Source organism: Crocodylus porosus, unplaced genomic scaffold (genome assembly GCF_001723895.1).
Source record: "Crocodylus porosus isolate Cpor-Errol unplaced genomic scaffold, CroPor_comp1, whole genome shotgun sequence".
Classification (NCBI taxonomy): Eukaryota; Metazoa; Chordata; order Crocodylia; family Crocodylidae; genus Crocodylus; species Crocodylus porosus.
In genome coordinates this window covers 134,477,928-134,497,850 of record NW_017728906.1, presented here as the reverse complement: position 1 = coordinate 134,497,850, position 19,923 = coordinate 134,477,928, and the positions used below count along the sequence as shown (strand labels likewise).

The following is a 19,923-nucleotide window of genomic DNA, read 5'->3' as shown; positions in this document are numbered from 1 at the left end:
CAACTTAATGGCCTGTGTTAGATTAATCTTTGATTATTATGCTTCATATTACTGCACTTGTTTGGGTTGATTGCGTTATCTCCATTGAATGATCATTGAAGCAATAGTGAATAGTTTGCAGAAGTGTGCTTTTGACATTGAAACTGGCATAAAGGCTGCATCAGCATTACAACAGATGGTATTCAAGCCCAGCAAGAGATTTTGGGGTTACTGCTGCTATTCATCAGGGATAAATGTGATAACCCAAAAGAAGCATTATTTCACATCGGGAATCACAGGAACAAAATCAGTGTGGTTTGGCTGGCCTATAGTTATCAGCACAGAGTTTAGCAACAAGAACATTATATATCAATTATATAATCTACAGGGGCTTGAAATGCATACAAATACAATCCATGCATATTTGAAGACACCTCTGCATTGTCACAATGGTGTGACTCAGCTGAAAATAGTAGGGTACCCTGACATAAGGATCGCAGTTTAAAACTCTAATTGAGATGAGGCACTGTATTTTTTTTCCTCTAAAAAGGCAGCTGAGGTCAACTGCAGGTGTATGGCATAAGGTTGACATTAATGAGCTACCTCTATGCTTTTGTTCACATTAGGATTTTTCAGAGACAGCTATTTCACAAAAGTTACCTTGATGGTAAAACATATCTTTTTTGCAGTAAAGGCACAGCCTAAGCATAAATGAAAATCAGGCACAAAGTGTAATGAGCAGACTATGTAGACTAAATGTAGCTCTGACGTAAATTAGATCAATTCTATTGCAGTCAATTGAGTTGTACCTACTTATACAAGAACTATATTTCTCCATTTGTATTTTCAGATGTTTCTCAAGTATCAAAATATGCTGGAGCAAATGTCAAATAAATTGGCTTCACATCTACAAAAAGTCATATAGATGTTCCATATTTACAGGTCTGAATCTGTAATGCACTTTGAGAGTTATAATGCTTTGGTTCATATGCTTTAGTCGGACAAGATGGCAGTTCAAATTTCATGACAAAATACTAACTTATCTTCGCTATTGAAAAAGCTAATGAGGTGGTAAATAGTTGCAGAAGTGATGTTACATGTACTGTTCTGCAGGATTTGAGGGCCTGTCATTATCTGTGTAACTATATGTACGCAAAAGTAAAAAAAGGCTACTAAGAAAGCACAAGAGGCAAAAAAAAAGGCTCAGGACTAAAACTAGGAAAGAATTAGCTTTTCATTAGCTAGGCAAAAATAAGACAAATATAAGCTTTTGCAAAGAACCACTCTAGACATCGTGGTGCAGGTTCCCAGTTATGCTCAGTATCTGCTGGGCATTGCTTTAGTGAGGACAGCAGACAGTTATGTTCACATTATACTCTCCTAAGCTATGTTATTTTTATGCTATTGTAAGCCTTGCTATAATACAGAGCAGCCTTGGGGCTGCTCTGTTCTGTGTTTGTTCCCTATAAGCCCCAAGTTGTAAAGGTCAGATTTAAAAAATTATATAGGTCACAAATGTCACCAGTAGCAGCAGTATTAGCACTCTTGCTATGTATCTTCTCCCCACAGAAGTTTCATCTTCACTAGGGACTGCAGGTAATTCCTATCTACTACAATGCTGCATAGCAGACAGACTTCTTCAAATTGGACTTCGGTGACACTATGCATTCTTATATCCAGTGTTAGGTATAAAAAATACAAAAGCTTTAAACAAAAACCATTAGCCTATTAGTGGGTAAATATCAGTAGAGTAATAGTTTTCACTGTGGGTCATTTCCACACTGATTCAGAAAATGGAAGTTTTACTAGGTTAAGTTCCAAAAGTAAGAATTCAGGGATGTTGGCTGTAGCCGTATTGGTCTAAGGACATAGGCAGAATTACTACTGGGAGATGCTTGTGACAAGCATCAGAAACCATTCCAGAAAGTCTTTTTTGGTTGCCACTTGTAATGTGCACCATGTACAAAAAAGTCCCACTAGGAATCACATGAAACTTCACTATTGAAAAGCACTCAGCATGTTGCTTTAAACAAGTAGACTCAAGAATCAGTGACATCCTGTATATCACAGCAGCACTGCTAGCTTTCTTATTAAAAGGCCTTTTCTACATTTCCTGCAAGTCCAGACATCCACACTGAGTTTTTATCCATGTGGCAATGTAAGGATCCATCAGTGTTTTCCAATTTCACCCCAACCTCCCTTGCAAACTGCTGGATTCAAGAAGCACTATCCAGTTACTGAACTGCAATCTCCACTGTCTTGCTTTATGATAGTTTATATTATGTTTGTGTTTTCTGAATCAATCCCCTGTCCTAAATCTCAGTAAGACAAAATACCTATTATATATTTTGACTAAATTATGCCCTTTGTCATTGTGACATGAACTGAGTCTTCACAAAAATAAAAAGGTAAAGAATTATTTTATGTGCCTGCCTCAGCTCTGAACAATATAGGATAGGCTACAAACCTAACCAATAGATTCAAGCAGGTTATCTAGTACTAAAATATTTCACAGCACCCCAACACTAGCATGTGGGAGAGAGATACAGCATTTCTGGTTTACAGTTTCAGAACAGAGATGTTAACTTTGCAGAAAGAAAGTAATATGCAGGTATTAGTAGACCAAAGTAAGCCAGTGGCCAGCCTCTATAATGCTTCCCACCTAATAAAGGCTACACCAGAATCAGGTGTAAAAACAACTATATCCACAAATTCACAATGAGTAGTCTATGTTCATTTGATTTTTTTCCCTACATTTGCAAGCATCTCCTCTAGTTTAGGTATGTCTCATATTTTCAGTGCTCAAATTGAGGAGCACAAAAGCCTAATCTTTAGAGGTTTTAAGCACCCACTATTTGAAGTACAAACAAACACACCTACAAAGCTGAGGCTTGCTGCTTCCAGATTGCGACTGGTTTGGGGGAGGGGGATATTACGCACTGTCATCCACATCTGAATGAGACCTCCCCCTCCCCAGTGAGAAGGTTAACTATTATAGCTCTTGGCAGGATAGCCAGGTGGGGGACCAAACCAAAGAGCAATCCACATTTTCAAAAACATTTATAAAAAACCCAGAAGAGCTCGCCACCACCACCGCCATCAACACCAATCGCCAATCAACCAGGCGGCAACAAACATCCACCCACACACTACTCCACCCACCCACCCACTACTCTAAACCCTGAATATTTTATATCATAGTAGTTATCATAGCAACTATAGTAAAGAAAAGAAAAAAAACTACATATATTTGTAACATGGTGGGATGGGAAGGGAAAGGAACAGGAGGAAAGGATTCATCTTTGGGATTGAGATGGGGTCTTTGGGATCACATACTGACAGAGAGACCAGACCAACCGAGCCTAGGCGGGTGCAAGAGACAATGATTTTGGGGTGACCATGACAGTGCCCAAGGGAGACTGTGAGAGTCAGGACTGCCCAGTGAGAGTTTGGGACGGGGACTAGGGATCCCGGATGGTTTGCATGAACCTCCTGCTGTAACACAGTAGGAAAGACATTACAGGGGATAAACTGGTACTTTACTCCCCTTATTAAAATCTGCAGGGAATGACACATGAGGCTTAACTCACTCGAAAGTGCCATTTATGTGAACATGAATGCCGTGTCATACAAACAAAAAACACACCGCACCAAAAAAAAAAGCCGTGTTGAAATTTTCAGGGGCTCTACATTAACGTCCATTTTGTCTACACACACCCCCAGTTAGCACCTCTGGCATTCAGATCAAACTGTCTCACATTGGGCAACTGAAAATACATCCATTCACAAGTAATGGTTGCTTGGGTCTAATTTTCTCTTTCCACTTCATTCCCTCAGCCTTACCTTGATAATATTCCTACTGACATTGAATGCACTGCAGGACTGGATCATATGTATTTTTTTTCATTTTGATAACATCCATAATGTATTTAATTTGCTTCTTTTAAAAACAAGAGCAAGTACAAATGTGTATCTAGATGGTTTAAAAGCATCTTAGTTCACATTATGTTTCTATATAATGCTCCCTACTATCTAACTCCTAAAGAAGCTAATTGGTTAATTTAAAGAGTTATTGTAGTCTGTGCTCATGAGTTTGGTGTCCTTTAGCAGATTCTACACAACATGTGTAATTTCTCTACTCTGATAGGATTCATTTGGGGGAAATCTCAGATTTTTAAAATGTGCACACACTTCTTATAAAAATAAATATACTCAGAGACTGAAAGTAGAGATTAAAAAGAGAAACAAGAAAGGATACTGACAGGATCTAGTAAGAGAGAGAGAGAGAGAGAGAGAGATGTATTTAAGCATCAGCCAAATGAGACAATTTTTCATACAGTTTACAATGGAAGCTTAAAGACTAAAATACTCCAGAAGCCATTAGTTTCTCAGTACTCTGCAAGGGATTAAAGTATTTCTTAATCAACTGCTAAAGCATAGAAGAAGGCCAAAGCCTAGAAACTAGCAAAGCTGTGTAATGGTGAAATCTGGAGATGTACAGACAGCAACGGATACAACATCACAGAAGTGAACCAATTGTTAAAATCTACTGAAAATCAAATTGCACTTCTGCAGCTTCTTTGCCTGCAATATATATACACCTTTGAGGAATTACATAACCATAACTGGTGCACTGGCTTTTAATGAGGTTACCCGGAGATGTCCGCTTCAGCAAATAGTTATTTTTAAAATGATATTTCCAATAGTCAAAAAGCATCCAAAAGAGTTGACTCAGAATTGCAAAAAGGAAATCACCTTCAGAAGAATTTAAACAATCTCCAAAAGACCTTGACTGCACCTTTGCAATACAATGTCATGCCTGCCAGGCAATCCACACAGGGGTTTTACTTGGCATCACTTTATATGTGAAGGACTGCATGCAGTGAGCTGTAATGTATCAAACAAATACTTCAAATAAAGGGAAACAAAGGAAAGGTGCTCACATCTCATTCACATAATGGCTACAAGTGTAAAACCAAACCCATGATGGATGAACAACTTAAATAACTGGCAGTTTTGAGCACCCTACAGTGCTCAGCTACAGCTGCAGTATCCAAAAAGATTATACCGCCATATTCAGAGGTATGTCTTCAGGAGAGAAGACAAACGGAACCAGGGCAAATTAAGAGCAACTTCCCTTGGCCATCTCCATGCCTGTCAACTAGTTTCATAATACAGCCAGGATGCATCATAATTAGACATTGCCATTTTTAACTAATCACAGTTTGAGGAAGAAAAGGAGGCTATAAGATGAAAATAAAATGCCATTCGTGGTAAAATATCATCTATCTTGTCTCATTTTATATTTTCTAGTGAATGACAGCCCAGTGCTCTTGTAGCATACAAAAGCAAAAAAAAATAGGCGTTCTTTTCAAACTGAAATGTTTGACAGATGTAACTGCTTTCTGAAATAAAAACTGATGAATTCTCAAATAGAACAGTCCATCTCCTGTACACATGAGAGATTACATTTCAAGAAGCGAGGTTTACTGTCCTTTGACAGATGTAAATGTTATTTATTTATTTATTTATTCATTCATCTGGGCAGCTGGTAAAAATATAGGGACAAAATACAGCTTTGCTATTGGCACATAATCTACCTCCTGCTGTTCTAGATGCTGTAGACGTCAGGATGATGTGTGTTACAGGGTGCTGTTGTCACAATCTGAATTCAATTTCAAGTTCTGTTACTGGTAAGACAGAGACTTCACTGATATTTTGACCGATACTTTGAAATTTGGAAAAAAAATAAGACCAATTGATAAATGACTGAAAATGCAGGTGCTGACAGAGAAGTATTTTCAGGAAATGTATTTTAACATGGTGTTCAGATATACTAGCATTTTAGCAGAAGTTATAGATAAAATCTACAGCAGACATATCTGTTGTGATAATAAATTCACATGCATCAAGGAAGCTTTAGCATTTAGCAAAAGTCACAGAGACTAACTGCAAGACACACAGCTGCAAACCCAACCAACCCATTACCTCACCAGTAAGGAAGAAATTTGCACACAGCTTGACCCAAGTTCCATTCAAGTCAATGGGATCTTTCCACTGATTTCAGGCAGAAGGTAGGACAGGCTGGCACCTTCATAACATCCAACAGAGTAGTTTTTCCATACAGAAACTCATGCCTCCCTGATTCAGTTAGTCTAAGGTACCACTCTGCCCTACCTTCTGCCTGACACAGCAAATCATTTCTCTGCTCACTGATATCAATGAACCTTGGTTTGAGCCAATATTCCAAAGCAGAACTTTCTAAATGTTACTTTGCAGTTCATACATGCTTCTGCAAAACATGCTATTCACGTAAAAGCCCTGTTATGAACCACAAAAGGCCAGATCCTGCAAGCCCTGTTATTGTCTTAGAGTCACAGACTTGATCCTAAACCACTGAAGTCAGCGGAAATTGCATCTCTGAGTCTCTAGAAGCAAAATTAGGCATGATGTGCAAGGATGGCTTGAAGGATAAGACACAAATAGTCATGTGAAACCTCAGAGGAGTGTATAGAGAAAATGAAAATATCTTACCTTTTGTGGGCTGTAATCAGAATGAACTGATTGAATTATAGCTATTGAGATGGATCTGCAAAGGTGACTTGAGCATTCATAATGCTGATCATTACAGCTTCTAACCTTTAGATACCTACCTGCTTAGTAAAATTCATAATGTCCAAATTAGACATCTAGGTTCCCAATACCTTACATAAGAAATTTCAGAATTGAAAATGGGATCCACAAAAACTGTTTTAAACAAACAACTGGAAATCCCAAGGACAAGGCCATATTTCCAATCCTTGAAAGACTTGGGTCTTTCTCCAGGCTGGAGAGAAGAAGAAGGAACCTCCCTCCACTCAGGAATCACAAGACTTGTCCCCTCTTTTCTTTCAAACTGGAGAAGGAAGCATGCTTTTCTTTCAAAAGATGGCTGAAGGATGAGGAGGAGGTAATCTCTTTTTATTCAACTGTTCATTGCTTACAGCCCTCATATAGCATAAGCAAGACCTATGTTCAAATTGTTCCTCTGCCTCAAGCAATCTGAACCCACATCTCTCATGAGAATTCCCTAAAAACCCAACTATTCTAGTATTCTGGGATGTGCTGCACCACCTTGGCTCAACATGCTGTAATCCCAAGGGCTCATGGAAACACTGAACCTAGGAGCAATAAACCCCAGTGCAAACTTTGCTGGAGTTTATTGTGTCAAATTAATATTCATGTGAAAACACAGCTCTAACCACCAACCTTCAGATCCAAGGGGAAAGGAGCAAAGGGTGCCCTTTCTGCCATGTCCTTCTGTGGAATGCAATATGTTATGCAAACCTAGAGAATACCTACCAGCTCAAATCCCACAGATGAAAAAGGCAGATGAATACAGTTTGTGGATTCTGATAGGCTTAGGAATGAGGGTTGCTCAGTCCTGTCAAAACAGAGGCACTTTGGGCATGCCCAGAAGAACTATAGGCACATAGGAATGTTACAGTTTGACACTCAGCCACCTATCCTTTTTGGTTGCCTAAGTGGGAACTGAACAGGTAGTTTGAGGTTCTAGGTTTTAGGCTTAAATCCCTGAAGTGGCAATTAAGTGCCAAAATCCTTTTGTAGAGCCAATTCATTTGAACTAATATGCATCTAGTATTTAGACACTAGAAGCTGTGCAGTTTCTAATATTTTTTACTCTGCTTAAAGTATATACAACTAAAATAATGAACAGGAGGTGTGAGAGTAATAAGATTAATTCAAAACTGAAATAAAGTATTTGTCTTTTTATATCATTAGGTAAGGCATAGACTAAAACTAGCCCTCATCTCTTGTAGAAAAAACTTCTACATCACTTGTCGTGAATTTGCCCACAGAAATAATCATATAATTTAAACATTAATAAAAAGAAACCTAGATGGTGTAGGGCACCTCTGATGAGATGGAAACAGTTTTATTTCCCAGGATTTCATCTGAATCTAGCACCTAAAAGCATCGACAAGTGATAGATAGATAGATATAAAAGTTTGCCATTCTGCTTTATCTATTTTTATTTTGTCATGTTTTAAGTAATAGCTAAATAAATGGATGTCATCATACGTGGCACGTTAACAACTTTAAAAAGTCTTTCAATAGTTCTCAACCTTCATCATATTAGTCAGTGGGTAGCGTTGTTATTTTTTTGTCCTTCTTTTAGGCATTGCCAATAACTTGCTCTGACAGAAGGAAGGAAGGACATACTCTTCATTTTTTTTTGTTTAAAGTGGATAATATCAAACGCTATTGAGCCCAAATTGATTATATGGATCTTTAGTTTGTATTTTGCATACTTCACCTCACATGCCTGTCATTTGCTTTCTGTGCAAATAAACATAAGGCAAGATCTTCTGTTGGGGTAAACCAACATATTTTTATTTACTTCTGTAGACCAATGCTATTTACTGTCACTGATAATGTGGTCTCAAATTCTGAAGTGTAACTTTAAAGGGGGACTTATGTTCTTTCTGTAGGTACAAGTGCACATATCCCAAAGGAGTACAACGGTAGCAGCATGAAGATTTTATTAATGCAAAATACAATGTTGTATTTTGCAAAAGAAATAACATAACTAAAAAGTGACTTCACAGGAAACTATAGTAACTGTATGACAACTGGAATTAATGCTAGATAATCTCCTGACAAAGCAACTCAAGTTTCCCTTTTCAAGTTGTACAATAGCAGAATCACTACAAAGATATGCAGACACATTATAACAAGGGTTTTTTTTTTCCTTGCTAATCTTAGTAATTCTTGAAGAAAAAAATAAAAGAGACAATTATTTGTAGGTAAAACTTCCAGGATTCAGACACCTAATTACCCGAATATACACACAAATCAGATATTTAAACATCTGAATAATTTATTGTGTTCACAAAACTGGAACCTAGAATGAGGCACCTTTAAAAATGTGGTAATACGAGATAAAATGGGACAAAATCTTCTATGACTTAGCATCTTTGGCAATCTTTTAGTGCAGTTAACGTGAAGGAAATATAAAGAGTAAAAGAATTGGCCGATTTTATAAGGTACATCTTACCAGTACCCTGTGGCTCATCTACACACATTTTTTAACCAGTATTATTTTGTTGAGTACTGCAATTTTTTTCACTGGTTATACCCACACAACTCCTAGCCTGGGGGTACTTATAAAACACTTCTATAGTGATATATCCATATAGATTTATTTCCCTTACAGAAAGCACCATTATACTGATATGACTTGGTATATGATAGGAGGAGTAGTGATACTTTAATTATAGAGGCTTAATTAAAGTGGTATAAATTTGGTGTGTAGTCAAGCTCTTAAGGGAGTAATTCAATGAGATGGTAAAATTCAGACGTACTCAAGTCTGTATTAAAGTTAGTCATATGCTTACATTTAGACAAGGATTACATTCAGTGCTAATTTGGACCTTAGTAAAAAACCAAAAACTGAGTCACTATGTGTTGGTGTTGATTATTAAGAGGAACAATGCAATAAAAATATATGGTTGCACAAGATACGAGTCAGAGATGAACCTGACTAAATGCCCATAAGAGTAAATCAAGAATTAATCATTTTATACACATTCCACCACAGGCTGTGATTTCAAAGGAAAAAAACAAGCAGCAGGGAGTAATGTTGATGATTTAGTGTTGCTTTTTCCCCTCTGAGTTTGTATTGAACCAACACCAGCACTACAGGCTGCCTCAGAGATAGCTGCACTTCAGAGGTGGATGTAAAATCCATTACAAAAAAACAAAACAATTTTTAAAGGACTTCAGAATTTTCTCAGACAGAAGGCGCTATATAAAAATGCAAATATTATCTATGGCTCTCGTTATATATTTGAAAATATGCTGCTTTCTGTCTGGTATGTTTAGTGTGTTAAATACAAGACAGGCAAGACTTAGCCCTAGTGGAGACAAAATATCCCACAGTAAATGGGACCCTTAAATAAACAGGATATGTATACACTTACTCCTGTTTTGAATTTGCCTAGATGTGAACATGCCTACACAGGTGTGTGTATATAAGCATGCCTATAGTGCGTGTGTGTATTTTATATGAACAACATATAGATGAACAGCTTGGTCATGAGAATAAGAACTCTAGAATTGATGGAGCAGTTTTACTTAGGATTTGGCATTCCCCCTCACATGAAACTTGAACCAGAACTTCAGACGAGTAGACTGCATACTTAAGGAGTTGTAGAATGTAAATAGGTCACCGTTTTCATATCTTTAACATCTGTTGTTTATACCCAAGAAAGCACACCAGGGGCAAGAAAATTAATTCCCCAATTGCTGTCAACTAAGTTAGGGAACAGCAATAAACAGCTTACTGTAAAGCCTCTAGCTACAATAAAACTGCTGTCAATAAAGTGTGGCTGATGTGGTTTTGCTGTGCTAGAAGAATGGATTCTTTGGAAATGAAAATCCGAAATAGTAACTAGAAGGATCACTTCTCATGCCTAAACACAAAAGAACATTATCACAAAACTCCAGTAGCATTAAAAACTGATAATCCTATTCTCTCTTCCACGTGTGGTATAACTGTTATTAGCATTTGTGAAAGTTAGGCATTGCACATCAAGGAAAGAAGAAACTCCAGTGTTTTAGACGCTAACTTTTTGCTTGGGAAACGGATTTAAAGAAAAATGAACCGTACTCAGTAGTGTACACAAAAATGCTCTATATTCTAGTTTAACTTTTCCATTTCAAATTGAAGTATAACTTAAGGTTCTGTTCAGATTTACATTATAACCCCTAGTTTTCTCATACTCTTAACTTTTTCAAAAATTATCTTTTTCAGCTGATATTTTCCATATGTGGCCATAGCGCAAAGATGAATTTATTTAGACAGTTGAACAAAATCTGTTAATCCATTCACAGATTTTGCATGGGTAGAAAAATATTATGTACATTTTAGCATTTCCAATATGTTAGACGTATGCAACTTAAAAACAGCTGCATTTAAATTAACATGCTGTAATTTTCCAGGTGAAGAGTCCTCACTGAGGACTAATATCCAGGTTAACTTGTAAAGTAAATAAACATAAGCATAAATGCGAAATGGACAAATAAAATAATGGAATTATAAACTGCAACTTTGACACAAAGTGATAAAGTATTGCTACTCAGAACAATAAATTACAGAACTATAAAATTCTAGAAATATTTTGTTTTGATCAATGCAAGTTATATAGGTTCTGCACTGTTGCTCTTCTGTGAATTTCCATAGTCATATACCTCTGCAAGATGCAACTTTGGAAGCATCAGAGATATCTGTGGTTTGTCAACTTCTTTATTTTTTTTTTTTTAAACTCTTAAAAGATAGGGACAATGAATACAAAAATCTAAGGTTACCATTGTAAACACTTCAAAGTCAGAAACTGCCAAAGTTACATGCGATATTTTATGCAATCTTCATTGCTCACATAAAGCCCGTTTATTCACTCCTTGACCAGGCAAAAGTCCCACTGACAGAATAAGGAGTAAAGGATTGACTCCACAGGGTATGTTGTGTTGCTGATTATGCAGCTAAATATGTACCTGAATACAATAAGTGTAACAGGTGTTAGTTAAGAACCGTAATCTTATTTTCTGGCTGGGAGACCTTTAAAGAAGCAGGGATGATATGGTGCTTGTTTAACTAGACAGATTATAGTGGAATTGTGTGCTGTTTTCCCAGGGCTTTATTATTGGCCAGATACAAAAGTGTGGTACTTAAAACCATTTTCACTAAGGACAACATTAAAACACATTCTTAACTCTGAGCATGTGCTTAAGTAGCACTAATTTGAATAGGATTTACTCATGTACTTAAAGTTAAGCAGGTGTTTAAGTGCTGCTCTGATGGAAAATTCTTTCCTGAACCCGGGTCTTTGCTCACACCTTTCACTGTTACGTTAACATATATTTTGGGTTTTTATAATTCCAGTTTTTCAGAGATGTAATTCCAGACAAAACTGCTCCAGTGAAGCTACACTATCATTAAAATAGCCATAGTAGGGTAACTCTTATAATAATTTATTTCACAAGTTATTATATTGGTAAATTCATGGCACTGACAGTATTTTTAAAAGACTTTTCACACAGAAAGCCGCAACATATTGCCCCTACTGTATTTTTATTTAGTTTGGCACATTAACTAATTATTCTGAATTGCGTTTTAGTTGAGCCAAATACTGGAAGGAGCACTGACAGATTTCATTACTGTGCATGGGTCATACTAGTGATTTCAAAATTTAAGCGACGCATTTAACATTTTTCCACACTCCTAATTATGTAAATTAGCACTGAAGGGATACTCCCAAGTTCAAGTATTCAAGAATGCTCTCCTTACAGGATCTGTCAGGTGTTCTGCATCGCAGGCACTTGGAGAGGGCTTTGGTTTTTATCCTGGGCACTTTTAAAACATCAACCAGAGCAACTCAAAGTGAAGTGAAGAGATCGTGCCAAGCAATTTTCAGTTAAACAGCTAATGCCCAGCAAATTATTTTGAAAACTCAGGGATAAATCTTGAAGCATTTTATCTTTGGCTGAACTAATGGGTTAGGGTTGAACTCAAACTCCCATGGGTTTTTTGACTGAATAGGAAATAAATTTCGACATCGGGCTCAAACTCTCTCAACTTTAATGATAAATACATACACCCATTACGCGTGTTGCAGATAAACAATATGTTCAACTGAAAATATTTTGCGCTAGCATTTATCAATACATTCCTCTCACCTTATACTTTCCCTATGCCAACATTCTTCACAGCTTTTCATAAACCACTTCCAAAACTTAGAAAAAAACCTGCCAAAAGTGCTGGTGAACCTTGTGTTATAGTTTTTATCGTAAGATAAAAAGGAGAAATTTGTATTTTTTTATTAAAAAGTCAAGAAAATAATACAGTGACAAAGAACTAAGTATTTTCTTCCCAGAATAAAAGCATTTCAGACATCATGAGATTATTATTACATATTCTATATGAAAAATGTTTATTTAAAGATTGAATATATTCCTTTAAGGTCATATTCTACAAGTCTTAAAAAACACGTACCTATGAAACTATATTTAATTTGTGTCACTGCAGGGAACAGTAGCCAAGACGCATCCTAGCTCAAAGAGATCACATAAAAAAAAAAAATAGCAGACTATTAACTCACACTGCCCATCTTGGCTATAGTCATCTGGCAGAAAATGTGATGTAGTTAAAAAGCTTGCTTCCTGCAACACTGATCAATGGGAAAATTTAGAGGAAAAAAAATCAAGCAACTATTTATACAAAAATGAATTCTATATCCAGTGAAACGTACCTGACATGGGGCTAGATTTAAATGGCACAGAATGAGAATCATTCTATTGATTTCAACAGGATTTCAATCAGATACACAATAAAACAATGCAATATTGATTACATTGAATAAATATATTTTTATTTTAAAAAAATAAATAAATAATCAAGACACCACCTCATTTATGAAACAGACAAAAATAAATTTGAAAGAGGTGCCTGGGGATTTTCTGCCCACATTCAACATCACTGTTCAGCGCTTACACGTTGTCAGGTAAGTCATTTTTGTGATCTTAACTGCTTTTAGAGGCCAAAAGGGGATTAAGTCTGATTCTTGGAATACAGCCTGGGAAGTTAATTTAAGTAATATTACTAGGACCCCTGAACAGGGGGCGAGGGGAAGGAAAGAGAGAGAGATTTTTTAAAGCTAGTAACTAAAATAGGGAAGGAGTGTATCCCGTCTTCTGAACTTCAGACTAACCACAGGTTAGCCAGCTACAGATTTTTACGTCTGCTTTTAAAAAAAAAAAGCCAAAAACTTAAGCTGATAGGTGTGATGCTGTACTGTGTAAAACATTATGAACAGGATTCAAAATATTTTCAAGTCACTGTGAAAAACGGGTATTTTTTTGCACAGGGAATTTGCTAAACATTACTTTAGTGCTCCACTTCAAGCATGAGTACTTTTTCAAAAAATATTTTCTATTGCCTCATAAGTGCACATTTTAAACATGTTGTCTTGTTAGTGTGACAACTTATGAACACCCAAAAGTCAAGAGGCAATTTTGACAACGTAACATTCATCTTAGATAAGGCAAATGCAACAGCAAGAGAATGACTACATCCTAAACTTGGCTACCATGAACATCTTTTTGCAAAGACAGGCTTAAATGCATCTTGCTCAATTCTATAGGATTTGTACTTTGTGGATTCCTAATATATTCAGACAAATCACCATAACCTGAAGTACAATGCCAACAGTAATATAAACGTGATTGCTAAAACCTAGGGAGTTGGTATAGTGAAAGCTAAGAACTAAGAAGTTGCTTTACAAACATACAACTTAACTACTGGTCGCTCCAGTACAACTATCATTAAATAAAAGGTTTCTTTGGCTGTAGTATCAGCTTGATCCTTCCCTCCCCCATTTCCTATCTACTGCAGGATTGGCACCTGGCCAGCACAAGCGACATAGTACCTTAGTGCCATCTACAGGCTATATTGACATTCTAATTTAGTGGCAAAAGACAAGCACCAATGAAATAAATTAGACAGCGCTGCATTTAAATCTTTATTAGCAAGGAATTATTAGACCTAAGAAAAACTAATGCTGGATTTGGTTGAAATGAGTTTCTCAGCCTCTTAATCCTTCTTCATATGGCATATTTCACAGTTTAAAATGAGTTATAACAGATCACTTATGCATTACTAAGATGAGAAAATATTTACAATGGGCTGATTTTTTCTGCATAATTCAGTTGTATTCAGAGAAAATGCATTCCTTTTGAAAGTATACTTTGGCCATTTTTGAAAATATGCAAAAATCTGCATATTAGACACCCCACTTGAATCTATTAGAACAATATTATTCTCAATCAAAAACAGAGGAAGACTTCCATATGGCTTAGTTATATCCTAACAACAAACCATGTGCTTCACAGATGAAGTACGTTGGAAACTCAGCAATCTTTGCAAGGGAAAAAAAATTAACCCCTTTAACAATAGTAACATAAGAACGTTGCAAATCAGTTGGAACTATAAAAGAAACTCAAGCTACCCTCATTTCAAATTTGAAAGTGAATGTAAATATCCCATTAAATCTCAAAACTGTCAAATTTTCTCTCTCAGTGAAATTTGGCATATTAGGAAAACCGTATTTCCTCTTCAGTATCCCAAACATTGGAACAGTCCTGAGGAACATTTTTAACAACTGCTTTTCAGTTTTGTTCCATTATTTATGCACACGTGCATTTGCACAGATGCATGTAGATTTTTCCAGTAATCAGCGACTCTTAATACTGAAATACCAGAGACATTTTTAAATACATGGTTGAGCCTCAGAGAAACGATAAAGGGGTCAAGTTTTTTTTTCCCCTCTCCACATTATAACTAAGCTAGAATTAGACCAAAGCAAAAGACATACTGGCACTTTAATACTGGTTGATTGGGCACTTGTATGCAGTACTTATAGACCAGTAAAAGTGCTCGTTTACCTGTCTGGTGTGTAAGGGGCCCTTTGTCTTGAAGCCTCCTTGGGAACTGCACTCTGAGGCACTGAAGTGATCTGAACTAGTGGAAGAGCGTTTGGAAAGGGTGTCGCAACCACCAACAAAGGTGTTGTCCAAGGGAAGTTCCTGAATCACATGATGCTTTTTCACTGAAACTGGAGTGTCAGGTTTAAGATGAAAAGCAGACTGTGGGGAAGCAGATTTGTAATGCTTTGCAAGGTCAGGACTGTTAGGCTTAAAGGTTGTTGGTGGTGCTGTGCCCCAATCAAATCTTCCTATACTTTGCTCCTCCAGCTCTGCTGGAAGGCTTATTGTCCCGTTGATAGGTTCATGAACTGCATCATCAGGTTTGGACTCCTCAATGGTCACAAAGTTCAAAAGAGAGCTCTTAGGAGACTTCCTTTTCTTCCTTTTCTTTTTCTTGTTCTGCTTGTTCTCCTGATTGGGAGACATCCATTCAGCACCTTGCTTGCTCCTCTGTGCTGCTTTGAACCTAGACGCATGTCGACAGCGAACCAGAACCGTGACAAATATCACCACTATGACAACCATCGCACCTGCCACGATAGCGATCATGATGGTCAGATAGTCCTCATTTTGATAGGGTTGGCTACTGTCCCCTATGTTCCGGTCCAAGGGCGTTTCCATAGTCCTGCGTATCAGGTCATAAATGTAAGAGGCATTTCCAGCAGTGTCATTTACATACAAAAATACAAGCACAAGAGTATGCAAGGATTTAGGATAACCCAAATCACTTATGTTGACAACTAGACGATGCAGTCCCACATCAGTAGGAGCTGGTTTTTCTTCCAGAGTAATGTTACCTGTCACTGGATCAATACGAAATAAACCTTTGTTATTTCCACTCACAATTGTATATTTAAGCTCAGCATTCATTCCAGTGTCTATATCCACAGCAAACACTTCTGCTACTACTGAGCCTGGGATTGCCGAGAGTGGCACCAGCTTAAACGAAGTATTAGAAGGTGGGTAAATGACAACCGGGCTATTATCATTAACATCCATGACATTTATTGTTACTTTTGCTGTAGAAGAACGAGGAGGCTGTCCTCCATCAACGGCCTTGACATCAAAGGTGTAAGAGCTCTGCTGTTCTCGATCAAAAGAAACATTGGACTTGATAACTCCAGAGTAAGGATCCAGCACAAAGTTCTCGTTGTCATTCAGGATGGAAAGGGTCACTGCTTTATTTTCCCCTGCATCTGCATCAGTCACTGTGATCACCCCCACAGTACTATACTTTGGTAAATTCTCAGATACAAAAAACTGAAAGTGATTATGAGTAAATTTGGGACTGTTATCATTTTCATCCAGTACAGTAACAATCACAGCTGCCTGACTCTGCAGAGGAGGGGTGCCATTGTCCCTGGCCGTAACAGTAAAAATGAAACGTTCTTGCTCTTCTCTGTCAAAAACTCTGGACGCTGTTAAAACACCCGTCTTCCGATCCAGATCGAAAAAGGAGGCATTAGGGCCAAGCTGATAAACAATGTCTGCATTTTTCCCACTGTCTTCATCTGTGGCACTAATAGTTGTTAAGTATAGACCACGACGGTTGTTTTCAGAAACTGACAGCTCAATTACAGGCTGGCTGAAAATTGGAGGGTTGTCATTTTCATCCTCCAGTTTAACTCTTACCAGGGCAGTCTGGTTCAGACTGGGCTTGCCAGAATCAGAGGCAACAATTTTAAAGCTGAATTCTTTGGTGCCCTCATAGTCCAACAAGGAAGAGGTCTCTAACAAATACTGGTTGTCGTAAACTGCCTTCAAGTGAAATGGGACCTCTCTCTCAATGAAACAGATCACTTTGCCATTCACATCAGTGTCCTTATCTGAAACCGTAATTAGGGCAATCTTTGTATTGACAGGATCTTTCTCAGACAAGTACACTGTGCCATTGATAGGACTTATAATGTACCTGAGGTCTATGTTAGGAGGGTTATCATTTACATCAGTGACATTGATGGTAACAGTTGCCCGAGCTGGAGTAGAGCTGCCATCACTTGCCAGGACTGTCACCTTGTGAATAGCAGTCTCTTCTCGATCTAAGGACCTCTGAACTGTTATCAGTCCTGTAGTGTTGTTTAGAGCAAAGAGTCTTTTGGTTGCAGGGGCAACTTGGGCACCAAAAATATATCTGATTTCTGCATTGCTTCCTATATCTGCATCTGTAGCATGAAGCTGAATTACAGAGGTACCCACAGGGGCATTCTCAGGGATATGAACCTCCACCTGACTCTCTTTAAAAACAGGCCTGTTATCATTGACATCACTTACTGTGACTTGCAGTATGGCTGTGCTGGATTTCTGAGGGCTCCCTCCATCTTCTACTTTAATTTTCATCACATAGGTGTCTTTCTGCTCTCTATCCAAGTTCTGCTGCACAATGAGTTGAGGCCATTTCTCTCCTTCAGGAGTTTCCACGATATCCAGTCCAAAGACGCTCTGCCCATTTAACAACTCATAGTGCTGCACCCCGTTGAACCCAGTATCAGGATCTGTGGCTGATGGAATCGGAAAGCGGCTGTTGATCAAAGTGTTTTCTGGTATGGAGATATTGATGACAGGAGATGGAAACATGGGTGCATTGTCATTGGTATCCTTTACGATGATTTTTATTTTGATCAGCCTAAAGAAGTCATTGGGGAGAATCACCACTTCAAGTTCAAAGAAACACTCATTTTCCTCAGCATAGGAGACTCCAGCACAGAGTTTTTCTCTGTCTATTCGATTCGAGGTGGTGAAGATTTCTCCGGTGGTGCTGGACACTCTAACCAAAGGGGCATCCCCGGCTTTAGACACCAGTCTGTAGACGAGGCTGGTGCTGGTCCCTGTGGCAGCATTGATATGAGAAATGTTCAGATCCTTTGGTATGTTCCCTATGGGCACATTTTCTGGCAGCTCCTCTCTAATAGTGTAAATAAGTTCTTGAGCTATAGCAGAATCCAGCCTCAAACAGGCAATCAGAGCAGCCAACAGGTAAAAATCCCTCAGGTCCATGATAATGTGTTTATTCTCTTTTTCTGGATTTTAGGATTTAAAGGTTTCCAAAGAGGAATGGTGCACGATTTGCAAGAGGCGGCGTGCATGGACTGCAGGATGCATTACATCTCATTTCTTATTTGGAGACAGCAACTGTCAACACAATCATACAGACAAGCATTATTGTTTCATAATAAAAAGCAAAACAAATCCACAATCCCCGCTCCTTTCTTTGCAGCGCACGCTTGCCAACGGTACATTTCCCTGCTGCTCCCTTCTCCAAAGCAATCCCTCCAGACGAATGCACCAATACCCCGTTAGTTGCATTTGCACATAGTGAGAATGCAATTAACTACTTGCAGGATTAAGGACAGCTCTAGTTTCGGCACGTACTTTCCCAGTCGCTTCTTAGCACACAGTGTAAACCAGAACATGCATTTCCCCTACACTCTCCTCCACCCAAGCATTTTCGTGCAAGTGAAAAAGGTTTCCGTACTTCCCCAATGCTAACTGCCGTGTCAGCTGCCAAATGGGATTTGTTGTCTGGTGCCGTGAAGTGAATGTCTGCTTTTTTTCCCCCCATGCTAACCAGATTTTTCTTTCCTCCCCGTGCCTTGCATCTCCCCTTCTACTGCTATCGTACTGGGAAATAAGTACCCGGACATGCTGCAGCAGTACCAGCAACAGCAGCAGCAGCAGTCGTCACTGGCTACTTCACATCCCTATTAACTAGAGAGACAATAACAGGACTTACAGTTTCTTACACAGTAAGCTCGATGTCTCTTCTCCAGATGTTGCATACTTCTCCCTATGTTTAACAACGTTCAACTTTATTTATTTATTTTTTTAATGCAGCCTAAATCAAGGGAGGAGTGGGCGGGGGGTAGGAATTCCCAATACAACTTAGAAGTGGTCAACATCTTTACAAAGAAAATGCAGAAAATAATATTTTCTGATGGGGGGGGGGAAGAGGGGAAAAAAAGGGTGCAGCCTTTCAACACTGACATAGATCTCCCCTCAGGATGTTATTAGCAGCTGCCACACACAAATGCGGCAGGCTAATAATGCAGGTGAAAAAATAAATAAATAAATAAATAAAACAGACCTCTGCTTACATGCTCTGCTAGCCGCAAATTAAACACAGGCTGGGAAGCGCGTAGACCGGTTGGTGGCCCCGGTCAGCTCTTCAGCCCTAATCTTATCTGCATTAAAGAAACCCGGCAGCCGATGCCCGCGATTACTTCCAGCCTGGGGATGCAGGTAAGGATGCAGAGGCAGCCGGGGTAGGTGAGCCTGTGCCACGAGCCTCAGTTGAATCCCAAACAGCAGCTCCCTGCCTGGATCTGCTTTTGCTGGGTGTGTGTCTGTGTGTCTGTGTGCGTGCGCATATCGGTGTGTGCACTTCATATATATATATATATATAT

The 19,923-nt window shown here is 38.3% G+C and overlaps 1 protein-coding gene and 1 long non-coding RNA gene across 6 annotated transcripts in view; both read right to left on the bottom strand.

The window, feature by feature from the left end:
- The window catches only part of PCDH9 (protocadherin 9), a 975,348-nt gene extending 956,670 nt beyond the window's left edge, over nt 1–18,678 (bottom strand). For 4 of the 5 annotated variants that reach the window (XM_019529811.1, XM_019529813.1, XM_019529812.1 and 1 more), the window contains exon 1: nt 15,481–18,678. In XM_019529811.1, coding sequence (XP_019385356.1) covers nt 15,481–18,516 — 3,036 coding nt within the window. In that variant the 5' untranslated portion in view covers nt 18,517–18,678. Of the gene's footprint in view, nt 1–13,425; nt 13,779–15,480 lie in introns of those variants that run through there. The other variant, XM_019529815.1, reaches the window with a different exon arrangement.
- Nucleotides 5,933–13,414, bottom strand: LOC109306463. The gene is made up of 3 exons (XR_002100004.1): nt 13,286–13,414; nt 7,062–7,065; nt 5,933–5,943 (listed from the first exon to the last, which is right to left on the bottom strand). It is a non-coding gene; the product is annotated as an uncharacterized LOC109306463 (long non-coding RNA).
- Nucleotides 18,679–19,923: the final 1,245 nt, after the last annotated feature.